Here is a 9,511-nt window from a genome sequence, read left to right as displayed (position 1 = left end):
GTGAGTGGATTGCCTGAGCCCGCGGGTTCGAGACCCGCCTGGGCAGCGAGACCTCATCTCTACAATAAATCAAAAAATCAGCCGGGTGTGGTAGCGCACGCCTGTAATTCCGGCTACTTGGAAGGCTGAGGCGGAAGGATCGCGGAGCCCAGCAGACGAGGCTGTGGTGGCCGGGAGCGGCCACTGCACTCCAGTCTCAGTGACAGAGTGAGACTCCAGCTCAAAAAAAAAATACAAAAGGGCTGAGCACAGTAGCTCACACCTGTAATCCCAGCACCTTGGGAGGCTGAGGTGAGAGAATTGCCTGAGCCCATGGGTTCGAGACCAGTCTGGGCAACTTGATAAGACCTCATCTCTACAATAAATCAAAAAATTAGCCAGGCGTGGTGGCACATGCCTGTAGTTCCAGTTACTTGAAAGACTGAGGTGGAAGGATCACCTGAGCCCAGAAGATTGAGGCTGCAGTGGCCGTTAGCATGCCACTGCCCTCCAACCTGGGCAACTGAGTAAGACTGCAACTCAAAAAAAAAAAAGACAAAAGGATCGGGCATGACAGCTCATGTCTGTAATCCCAGCACTTTGAGAGGCTGAAGTGGGAGGATGGCTTGAGGTCAGGAGTTAAAGACCATCCTGGTCAACACAGTGAGACCTTGACTCTACAAAATAGCCAAAAAATTAGCCAGGTGCAGTGGCACACACTTATAGTCCCAGCTACTCAGGAGGCGGAGGCAGGAGGATCTCCTGAGTCAGGAGGTCGAGACTGTGGTGGCCATGATCATGCTACTGCACTCCAGCCTGGGCAACAGAGGGAGACCCCGACACACACACACACACACAAAGACAAAAAGGATCAGTGCCATGTCGGGCCGTTGGCACGTCGTGTCATCCTGATGTTGTGTCCAGCCTGGAGACGGGTGGAGTCGAGCACCCCCGCTCACCTCATCTCTGCCTCCCTTCAGGTACTGCTCGCCGATGAGGGGGTAGCCCCTCTCCCCACTGCAGAACCAGCGAAAGAGGAGAAACTCCTGCTTGGAGAAGGGCTGTCTCCTCTGCTTCCAGTCCAGTCCATCAAGGAGGAGGAAATCCAGGCTGGGGAGGCAGTGCCGCTCCTGGCAAGACCCATCAAAGTGGAGAGCCCGCCCCTGGCAGAGTGGCCCTCCCCGGCCCCGTCTCTCAAGGAGGAGTCGCCTCACTCCTGGGAGGACTCGTCCCAGTCCCCCACCCCCAGGCCCAAGAAGCCCCACGGCGGGCTCAAGTCCCCAGCCCGGCGTGTCTCAGAAATGCTTGTGATCCAACGCAGGGAGAGGAGGGAGAAGAGCCGGTCTCGAAGGAAGCAGCACCTCCTGCCTCCCTGCCTGGACGAGCCAGAGCTGCTCTTCTCAGAGGGTCCCGGCCCGTCCCGACGGGCCGCTGCGCCCCCTCTCCCGGCCGGCCCTTCCGAGTCTGCCTCCCAGCTCGGCTACTCCCAGGAGGAGGGGGGGCCTTTCAAGACGCCCGTTAAGGAGATGCCGCCCATCTCCTCCACCCCGAGCAAGTCTGTCCTCCCCAGAACCCCTGAGTCCTGGAGGCTCACGCCCCCGGCCAAAGTGGGGGGGCTGGACTTCAGCCCAGTACGAACCCCCCAGGGAGCCTTCGGCCCCCTGCCCGACTCCCTGGGGCTTGGCGACCTCAGCACCACCCCGCTGAAAAGCGTTCCCCTCTTTGACTCGCCTCGAGAGCTCCTCAATGCAGAGCCCTTCGACCTCACCTCTGACCCCTTTGGCGGCTCCCCGCCCTCGGACGTGGAAGTCCCCAAGCCGGGCTCCCCGGAGCCCCAGGGGCCTGGCCTTTCCGCCAACCGCTCCCTGACAGAAGGCCTGGTGCTGGACACCATGAACGACAGCCTCAGCAAGATCCTGCTGGACATTAGCTTCCCAGGCCTGGAGGAGGACCTGCTGGGTCCCGACGGTGTCAGCTGGTCCCAGTTCATTCCTGAACTGCGGTAGGCCCAGGCCTGTGCCCCACGCCAGGCGCTCCTGGGCTGGGCGGCCCTTGGCTCAGTGTCCCCAGGCCTCTGCGCCAGGACCGCCGGCGGGGACCATTCCGGCCCTCTCAGCTCCCCTCCTGGCGACGCCACGGAAGCATGGCGCCCTGGCTGCGGCTGGGCCCTCTGCGGGTTGCTCTACTCTCCCCGCTGGGAGCTGAAACGTGGGACCTGCAAAGAGAATGGCGAGAAGAGATTAGGAATCCCCGGCCTGGTTCCCTTCTGACCCGGCCGTCTCGCCTTCCCTGGCCTTGCAGGGTGGCCCTCGTCAGTACCGTCGGCTCTCCAAAGCATCCTCTCATGATAAATGTCAGCTTATTTCTTGAGCTTGTTACCTAGGGACTGCCAGAGGTGGGGTGGGGTGACCAGGGATTCCACTTTGCTTCTGTTCCCGGCTTTGAGTTCCTAAGCAGGGGAGGGCCTGCCACGCACGGTTTCTTCCCGGCCGAGGTTCCAGGGTCGAGGGCTCCTTAGTGCAGCCACACGGACACAGGCTGGTCGTGTCCTCATTCCCCACCCTCCCCTGTTCCCGAGCTTCCTGGTCAGCTGTCCTGCAAGAAGAAAAACTGGTTCCAAAGGCCTTTTGTCTGGGTCAGTGGGGGCAGGGGTTGGGTGCGTCTGAAGCAAAGAGTCAGTGCCCAGAGGTGCCCCTTGAAGACGTTTCTAAGATAATGTCCCTAATCATGCCAGGCAGACTAGCACTGACGAGAACTCGAGGCTTGAGAAGGCTGCAAGAGCCCCAGCCTGCCTGACTTCCTCAGCCTGGCCCTCAGCTTTGCAAAGAGCCACCCTCAGGCCCAGCTGACCGCCAGGATGTAGTCCAGCTCAAGACACTACTGTAACTGCCTGCTCAATAAAACCCGGGTTGGAAATGCTGCTCCCTGTGGTTTGTGGGTGTCTAGTCGCTGAGGCCCGGGGGAGCTGGAAGAGGCTGGCGATGACAGAGACGGTGGTGACGGGGGAGAGGGAGGTCTGCCCCAAGTAGCCCCGGAAGGAGCAAGTATCTCCCCTACCCCATGCACAAATCACCTGTTCTAGACCGGACGAGGTGGCTCAAACCTGTAATCCTAGCACTCTGGGAAACCAAGGCGAGAGGATTGCCTGAGTCCAAGGGTTCGAGACCAGCCTGGGCAGCTTGGTGAGATCTCACCTGCAATAAAAAAAAAAGCTGGGTGTGGTGGCTTGTGCCTGTAGTTCCAGCTACTCGGAAGGCTGAGGTGGAAGCATCTCGTGAGCCCAGCAGGTGAAGGCCGCAGTGACCATGAGCGTGCCTCTGCACTCCAGCCTGAAACTCCGACTCAAAAAAAGCAAACCAAAAAAACCAACAAATCCCAGTGCACATCCTGCACAGCCAACTTCTTTTCTCTGTCGTCTCCATCCTCATCCTTTGGGGCCTCTGGACCTGCTGGGTAACTTAGGCCTTTGGGGGTTTCTCAGTAGGAGAAAAGCCTACGAGGAATAGGCTCTCCAGAACAGACAGGAGAGTGGGCCCCGTTACAGGTGCCTAGTCCTACCTCTCCCCTACCCCAAGGGCTGGGAGCCAGCCGGCCCCGCTTGCATCTCCCTGGAAGCAGCTCTCTTATTTTCTGCAGCCAGAACTTAGGAGAGAATCCTATCCTGGGGGAGGGTTCTGAAAGGCAGCCAGGGGCCCAAGGGACCAAAGAGCCTCCAGGGACAAGCAAGGCCTCCTCCCTGCTTCACTGCTCAGGCAGCATCACCATAGCAACCCAAGCAGCAAACAATGGAGCCACAAAGGGCTTCCCCACAAAGTCGCCCTCCTGGCTCTGGAGCCCAGGAGGACAATGGCCGGTCACCTGCAAAGATCACTCCGAGGGCCGAGCCATGCATCTCGTGTCAAAGAACCTTTCCTACAGGTAGGGAGTGAGCCATCACCACTGGGCTATAGGCTGTACCCCCTGGGGTGGGCCATCCTTTCTCCTGGACAGCGGACTTCCTGGCCCATAAGCCCTCCACACTGTGGCCATGGAGTTAAGAAAAGAGAGGAGATGCCTGGTTTGCACGTGTCTCCCAGACGCACCCATGGGTGGTCTTGTGGAAATGACTTAGAAGACCGGGCTTAAGAAACAGGTGGAGGCCAGGCTCGGTGGCTCAGCCTGTCATCCCGCGCCTTGGGAGGCCGAGGTGAGTGAATTGTCTGAACCTGCAGGTTCGAGACCCGCATGGGCAACTTGGAGAGACCTCATCTCTACAATAAAAATCAAAAAAATTAGCCAGGCGTGGTAGCGCACGCCTGTAGTTCCAGCTACTCGGAAGGCTGAGGCGGAAGGATCGCCGGAGCCCAGCAGGTCGAGGCTGCGGTGGCCGGGAGCGGCCACTGCACTCCAGTCTGGGTGACTGAGCGAGACTCCAACTCAAAACAATAAAAAATAAAAAAAAGAAACACGTGGGTTTTTGGAATCCGAAAAATTACAGGGGTGGATTGGAGGGAGAAGCGTTTTGAGAGAGACATGCAGGCCGGGCGTGGTGGCTTACACCTGTAACACCTGTGATATCAGCACATTGGGAGGCTGAAGCAGGAGGATTGCTTGAGCCCAGGAATTTGAGACCAGCCTGGACAACATAATAAGACTGCATTTCAAAATAAAAAAATTATCCAGGCGTGGTGGTGTGTACCTGTAGTCTTAGCAACTTGGGAGGCTGAGGCAGAAGGATCGCCTGAGCCCAGGAGGTCAAGGCTGCAGTGAGCCATGATCATGCCACTGCACTCCATCCTGGGCAACAGAGTGAACTCCAGTTGGAAGGAAAAAAGAGAGAGAGAGAGAGAAATGTTTTTGTCACGGCCAGTCACCGTTCTAGGTAAGGCCATTCCGCACAGCGTAGTATCCAGGTAGGAACACAGAAGGCTTACGTCCCAGCTGTCACACGCTCGGCACCCTGCACGAGTTACCCACCCTCCCTGTGTCTTGCTTTCTACATCTTTGAGGTGGAACTAATAGCTCTACCTGCCCGAGGAGCTGTGAGGTTAACCGAGATGTTCATGAGTGTTTGGGACAGTGTCAGTATATATTTGCTGCTGTTTATTTCATGCTGGTCAGTGTGCAAAAAAGGAGCATTCTAGACGCTTTCTGTATTTGCCTTTTTTTTTTTTTTTTTTTTTTTGAGTCGGAGTCTCACTCCGTCGCCCAGACTGGAGTGCAGTGGCCGCTCCCGGCCACCGCAGCCTCGACCTGCTGGGCTCCGGCGATCCTTCCGCCTCAGCCTTCCGAGTAGCCGGAATTACAGGCACGCACTACCACGCCTGGCTGATTTTTTGATTTATTGTAGAGATGAGGTCTCGTTGCCCAGGCGGGTCTCGAACCCGCGGGCTCAGGCAATCCACTCACCTCAGCCTCCCAAAGGCGCGGGATTACAGGCTGAGCCACCGAGCCCAGCTTTGTATTTGCCTTTTAATGACAGCATCCAGGATGAAACAACTCCTAACCTGTTTTCTGGAGAAAGACTCTCCGCCAGGAGCGAGCAAAGAGGGGTTTCTACGCTTGACTCGGTATGGGGGCGTTTCCCTTCGTGATTTCTTCAGGCCTGATGTGCCCTCTAAAAGAGCACCAGTTCCAGCCAGGCACGGTGACTCACGCCCATAATCCCAGCACTTTGGGAGGTGGAGGCAAGAGGATTGCATGAGCCCAGGGGCTGAAGACTAGCCCGGGCAACTTGGCAACACCTTAGCTCTACAATAAATCAAAAAATCAGCCTGGCATGGTGGCGCACGCCTGTAGTCCCAGCTACTTGGAAGACAGAGGGAGAAGAATCACCTGAGGTCGGCAGGTCGAGGCTGTGGTGGCCGTGATTGTGCCACCCCACTGTGCTCCAGCCTGGGTGACAGAGTGAGACTCTGACTCAAAAAAAAGAAAAAAAAAGCACCAGTTCCTGGGCAGAATATGGGGACACCAGAATGGACAGGGGGTGAGGGGAAAGACAGAAAGTTGAGCACAGAAGGTAGAAAATCAAAGCCAGAGTATGGTCAAGAGCACAAAAGCTGAGGGGCCACGAGAAAGACAGAGCAGCCATGCCTTCTCCTTGCCAGGGTGGGGACGGAGAAACGGGGCCCTGCCAGGCTATCAGTGTCCCCGTGAGAATCCTGGGTGGGAGAAGGCTAGCCCTTTGTTTTGTTTTGTTTTGTGTTTTTTGAGTTGAAGTCTCACTCTGGCGCCTAGGCTGGAGTGCAATGACCCAATCACAGCTCACTGCAGCCTACGCCTCCTGGGCTCAGGCAATCTTCCGTTTCGGCCTCCCGAGTAACTGGGACTACAAGTGTGCACCACTGAACCCGGCTAACTTCTTTTTATTTTTTGTAGAGACAAGGTCTCACTAGGTTGCCCAGGCCGGTCTTGAACTCCTGACCTCAAGCGATCCTCCCGCCTCAGCCTCCCAAAGTGTCGGGATCACAGGCGTAAGCCACTGCGCCTGGCCTGGCGGCTTTTTTTTCTCTGTGACTGTGCTTGGGAAGGGGTGCGGAGGGCCTCACCCCTCTCCCTGCACCCCTGCCTGCATGACCATCCCAGACTGCCTTCTGTGCCTCCCTAGACGGTCCATGCCAGGGAGTCCCTCCCGGCCTCCCCGACGTGGGCTCAGCGTGAGTTCCTGCTCCCCGCCGAGTCCTGGGCGCTCCCTGGCTTCACCCCGCGCGTCTACCACCAGCTGGCCCTGAAGCTGCCCCCCAGCACAGACCTGAAGTCCAAGGTGCGCCAGAGGCTTCTCCGCCAGTGGAAGGGCACCGCCCAGCACACCTGGGGTTTCCACACGTGGCTCGACGTGGGGCGCCTGCCGGCCACCTTCCCCAAGCACCCGAACAGGCCCTACGACAGCAACGTCTGGCGCTGGCTGACCGACCCCCGTGCCCACGGCCGTCCCCCAGCGGAGCCCCCGGTGCCCCCACCCTCCCGGCTGGGGCAGAACAACTTCCTGGCTTTCATCGGCTGCAGCCCCATCTTCGTGGACACAGACAGGAAGAACCAGGTGCTCCTCAGGTTGGCGGAGGAGCTGAAGGCAGGGGAGAAGCTCAGGCTGCGGAGTGAGGCCAGGGCTCCTCCGCTCGACGCCCACGGCCGCATCTTGCCCCCCGCGAGCTTCAGGAAGTAAGATGAGCTCCTGGGAGCTCGCCCAGCCTGCCCTGTCCAGGTGACCCCTCCCTCTCTCTCTGGCTCCTGTTTCCGGTTTTGGGGCTGTGACCTCCTCACATCTGGTCATTGAAAACCAAACTCTCAGCCGGGCGTGGTGGCTCACGCCTATAATCCCAGCACTTTGGGAGGCTGAGGCGAGAGGATTGCCTGAGCTCAGGGACACCTTGGCGAGACCTCCTCTCGACCATAAATTTTTAAAAATTAGCCGAAGCTGGGCTCGGTGGCTCAGCCTGTAATCCCGTGCTTTGGGAGGCTGAGGTGAGTGGATTGCCTGACCCCGCGGGTTCGAGACCCCCCTGGGCAACTTGGCGAGACCTCATCTCTACAATAAATCAAAAAATTAGCCAGGCGTGGTACCGCGCGCCTGTAGTTCCAGCTACTTGGAAAGTTGAGGTGGAAGGATTGCCAGAACCTAGCAGGTCGAGGCTGCGGTGGCCGGGAGCGGCCACTGCCCTCCAGCCTGGGCGTCAGAGTGAGACTCCAACTCAAAAAAAAAATAATAATAAAAATAATTCAGTGAAACCCCAAACTCTCTTTTCTGAGTGCAGCTGGAAGAATAGAGTGCGAGGAGGCACTGAATTATTTAACTGAAATGTAGAGGCCGAGTGTGATGGCTCATGTCTGTAATCCCAGAACTTTGGGAGGCCAAGGTGGGAAGATTGCTTGAACCCGGGAGTTGGAGGCCAGCCTAGGCAACATTGTGAGGCTTTGTCTCTAAATAAAATAAAAATTTTAAAAATTAGTAGGACGTGGTAGTCCCAGCTACTCAGGAGACTGAGGCAGAAGAATCGCCTGAGCTCAGTCCAGGAGGCTAGGACTGTGGTGAATGTGATTGTAGCACTGAACCCCAGCCTGGGCAACAGAGTGAGACCCTCAAAAAAAAAAAAAAAAGTCAGTAGTGTTAATGCTCTAAGCCTTCATGTCCACTCACCATTTATTCACTGACTCACCCAGGGAAACTTCAAGCCCTGCAAGCTCCGTTCATGACAAGTGTCCCACACAGATGTACCATTTATTTGTTTGAGTTGGAGTTTCACGCTGTCGCCCAGGTTGGAGTGCAGTGGTACGCACACGGCCACCCCAGCCTCGACCTGCTGGGTTCAGGCCATCCGTCTACCTCAGCCTTCCAAGTAGCTGGAACTACAGGCACGCGCCACCATGCCTGGCTTATTATTTTGATTTATTGTAGAGACGAAGTCTCACCAAGTTGCCCAGGCTGGTCTCGAACTCCTAGGCTCAGGCAATTCTCTCGCCTCCACCTCCCAAAGTGCTGGGATGACAGGCGTGAGCCATGACGCCCGACCTAAAAAATTGTTAAAAATGACTCCAGATCAGTCAGCAAGCAAGCAAGCCAGGGCACTAAGGACCCAGAAGGTTTCAGACGGAATGAGACGTAAGTGTGATCATGTTGGGAAAGTAGAACATTTACATATAAACCTAGAAAGTTCTGAATTCTGGAAGGCATGACAAAGATCTGGGGCACTGACTTAAATGACCCAGGGACAGCCTGTCCAGAGTTTCAAAAGCTCCCCAGGGTGATTCTGACAAGCAGCCAGACTGAAGCCCTCTGCATGACCCTATAGCAGCAAAACAGGGGACTGTCTGCTGATCCAGGTACAAAGCCTGTTGAACCGTATTCAACTGTGTGTTTTTTTGGTGTTTCTTAAATAGTAGGAATCTCACTCCGTTGCCCAGGCTGGAGTGCAGTGTCACGCTCACAGCCACCATAGCCTCGACCTGCTGGGCTCAGGCGATCCTTCTGCCTCAGCCTTCCAAGTAGCTGGAACTACAGGCATGAGCCACCACACCGGCTGTGTTTTTTTAAAAAAGGTCAATTTCCAGCTGGGTGCAGTGGCTCATGCCTATAATACCAGCAATTTGGGAGGCCGAGGTGAGAGGATTGCCTGAGCCCACGGGTTCGAAACCATCCCAGGCAACTTGGTGAGACCTCGTCTCTACAATAAATCATAAGGCCAGGTGCAGTGGCTCACGTCTATAATCCTAACACTTTGGGAGGCAGCCAAGGTGAGAAGATTGCTTGAGTCTAGGAGTTCAAGACTGGCCCGGGCAACATAGCCAGAACTTGTCTCCACAAAAATCAAAACATTAGCTGGGCATGGTGGCATATTCCTGGAGTCCCAGCTACTTGGGAGGCTGAGGCAGAAGGATCACCTGAGTCCAGTGGATGGCGGCTGTGGTGAGCCATGATTGTGCCACTGTACTCCAGTCTGGGCAATAGAGTGGGACCCCTGACTCAAGGAAAAAAAAAAAAGAGGCCGGGCTCGGAGGTTCAGCCTATAATCCCAGCGCTTTGGGAGGCCGAGGTGAGTGGATTGCCTGAGCCCGCGGG

General features: G+C 56.6%; 2 protein-coding genes across 6 annotated transcripts in view; both read left to right on the top strand.

The window, feature by feature from the left end:
• Positions 1 to 2,002, top strand: part of FOXM1 (forkhead box M1) — a 15,621-nt gene extending 13,619 nt beyond the window's left edge. For 4 of the 5 annotated variants that reach the window (XM_008053195.1, XM_008053192.1, XM_008053194.1 and 1 more), the window contains one exon: positions 960 to 1,985. In XM_008053195.1, the coding sequence (XP_008051386.1) occupies positions 960 to 1,985 (1,026 nt within the window). Of the gene's footprint in view, positions 1 to 959 lie in introns of all 5 variants that reach the window. The other variant, XM_008053191.1, reaches the window with a different exon arrangement.
• Positions 2,003 to 5,530: 3,528 nt separating this feature from the next.
• The window catches only part of NRIP2 (nuclear receptor interacting protein 2), a 25,855-nt gene continuing 21,874 nt past the window's right edge, over positions 5,531 to 9,511 (top strand). Inside the window, 2 exon segments of the mRNA XM_008053198.1 lie at positions 5,531 to 5,605; positions 6,566 to 7,116. Of these exon segments, the coding sequence (XP_008051389.1) occupies positions 5,531 to 5,605; positions 6,566 to 7,116 (626 nt within the window).

This window comes from Carlito syrichta, unplaced genomic scaffold, assembly GCF_000164805.1.
Source record: "Carlito syrichta isolate Samal-C Ts95f unplaced genomic scaffold, Tarsius_syrichta-2.0.1 Scaffold287945, whole genome shotgun sequence".
NCBI lineage: Eukaryota > Metazoa > Chordata > Mammalia > Primates > Tarsiidae > Carlito > Carlito syrichta.
The sequence above is the reverse complement of the archived record's forward strand: the minus strand, read 5'-3'. Positions and strand labels throughout refer to the sequence as shown.